This window comes from Aureococcus anophagefferens, assembly GCF_000186865.1.
Source record: "Aureococcus anophagefferens unplaced genomic scaffold AURANscaffold_30, whole genome shotgun sequence".
NCBI classification, from domain to species: Eukaryota; class Pelagophyceae; order Pelagomonadales; family Pelagomonadaceae; genus Aureococcus; species Aureococcus anophagefferens.
Genome location: NW_008705589.1, coordinates 133,755 through 136,103, shown reverse-complemented (window position 1 = coordinate 136,103; position 2,349 = coordinate 133,755). Strand labels below are relative to the sequence as shown.

General features: G+C 55.2%; 1 protein-coding gene across 1 annotated transcript; it reads left to right on the top strand.

Annotated features, from left to right (window-relative positions):
* Nucleotides 1-1,540: 1,540 nt before the first annotated feature.
* Nucleotides 1,541-2,339, top strand: AURANDRAFT_32151 (hypothetical protein; the record flags this gene model as incomplete). Its single annotated transcript, XM_009042392.1, has 2 exons — nucleotides 1,541-1,932; nucleotides 1,997-2,339. Coding segments are annotated over 2 exons (735 nt in total), but the record flags the coding sequence as incomplete, so codon positions are not given.
* Nucleotides 2,340-2,349: the final 10 nt, after the last annotated feature.

Here is a 2,349-nt window from a genome sequence, read left to right as displayed (position 1 = left end):
AGGGGTAGCTAGGGAGGCAGCAACAAGGGCCGTGGCGAAGTTACTTTCCGCAACAGCCGCAGCCGCTACCCGTGCACCTCGATCCTCATCGTGATCTCTCTCAGCGTCCCCTACACGTCGAGGAGGCTAGCAAAAGTTGGTCATCTTATAGCTACGCGCCTATCAAAATCAGTTTTAATTCTCGCAACTGCTTGCCCACCGTCGATGCTGCCATCTGGACAGTTTCATTGCGCGCTGGCCGCTTAGCACGACTCAGCTCCGCCGCAGCTGAAGTTAAGGTGACGATGAGCTCCTCTGGGGTCACAGAACGTGCTAGGAGCCACATATTACTATCCCGAATCCGCAATGCACCGCCTGGTTCATAACATTCGAGTTAGCGCCTGATTACAGAACTTACCACATCATAAGACTGACCTTTACATGTACCTTCCCCGGAGTCCGAAGCGCGGAGGCCGGGCATCAAGGACGAAAACAACCATAGGGCTAGAGCGCCCCATAGAAGTGCTTATTTATTCTTTCTGGCCGCCGGCCGTAGTATGTCATAGAGGTCCTCCGTCGACCGCGCGCGCACGGGTCGACTATCGGACGGAAATCGTGCCAAAATTGTTGAATTATGCCCCCGGCCAAGCCGACCAATCGGGATTGCGCGCTAATCGTATCGATTGAGGGATTTCAAGGGTGTGGGGTCGCCGGTTCGGGTCGGAAGTCGTATTTAAATGTTCAACAAAACGCTTACTTGAAGGGAAGTATCACCTCAGCGTTTTCAGATTTTTTTTGTCCTTGCCGGGCATTGCTCGTGCGCGCCTAAGAAGAGGATACCACATCCGCGTATCCTCGTACCGTGGCAAAAGATACAAGTGAGCAACTAAGCCGGCATATATCCACTGCACTATGAACCTCAAGCTAATAAGAGAAGTATACCTTGAAGGGACATTTCCCGCTACAGGCCCCCAAACTTGATTCATACCGTCCTCGGTATAGCAGAGCTTAACGAACCAATGGTTTAGATACCTTGAGTGCAACTAGGGACAATTCCCGCTACGCCGCTCTGGTGGGGCTTCGGTGGGGCACTGGAACTAGATCGCTTCGCTGGGCGCTGCTGGGCGTCGCGCCGACGTGCCGAGTGTTCAGTGCACTCCCGGGTCGACCTACGAGGCGCGGGAGCACGTGCTGCGCCTACCGCTCGCGGCGTCTGCGCTGGCATACACGCGACCGCGTTTTGCCCGCGCGGGAGGAAAACCGAGACTTTGCGAGGTCGTAGCTTCGCGAGATCGAGGTCGATTTACGCGAACCCAGACTCTCTAAGTATCAGTTACAAGTCGGCTATCCATCGCAAGTAACCGCAAGGTCGAACTCGACGGTCCACCGCCGGTCGACTTTCACTGTCCGCCCCTAGTACTAGTATAAGTAAGACTAAGTCTTGTCGCCGCCTTTCGCAATCATGTAGTAAGATCAAACGCCGCGCCCTCGCCACCTCACGACCAATAGACGGCGACGCTGGCAAAATATGGTTCGCCGAATACTTGCGCAAAAAATTGACATGGTGGCGCGAAACCTCTTAAAAAGGTTCGCTTCCGATGTTGGCGGTTATGAGCGGCGTAGCAGGACGAAGACTACAGCCATGAGCTTATTGCGTATGAAGCGACTGGGCGAAAAGATTTGCATGGTTACATGTTATGACTACCCGAGTGGTGTGCACGTCGATGGGGCCAACGTCGACGTCGCACTTTGCGGCGACTCTTTGGGAATGGTTGCGCTCGGATATGAAACGACTCAGCCGGTCACCCTCGATGAAATGATCCACCACTGCAAGGCTGTACGGCGTGGTCTCTCGAATGATGGTCCACTTCTTGTATGTGACCTACCATTCGGTAGCTACGAGGAGTCACCGGTGATTGCACTCCGTTCTGCGTACCGCGCGATGAAGGAAGGGTACTCGTAACCTGTGTTTAGTTTCTATGTTACTGTTGCGCGAGCTGAGGTTAACACCACGCAGGGGTGCAGACTGCGTCAAAGTAGAAGGCGGCGCACACATGGCACGGACCGTTGCCAAGCTTGTAGAGAGTGGTGTCGCAGTCATGGGCCACGTCGGACTTATGCCGCAAGCTATTAGCACGCTCGGTGGCTTCCGTGCCCAGGGGCGTACCGCGATCAAGGCACGACGGGTGCTGGATGATGCACTAGCACTTCAAGATGCTGGTGCCTTCGCAGTCGTCGTCGAGTGCGTCCCTGCGATCGTCGGTGCTGCGATCGCCGACGCGCTTGACGTGCCGACGATTGGCATTGGCGCAGGGCCAGGGACCGATGGTCAGGTTTTGGTTTATCATGACCTCCTTGGCTCACTCCATC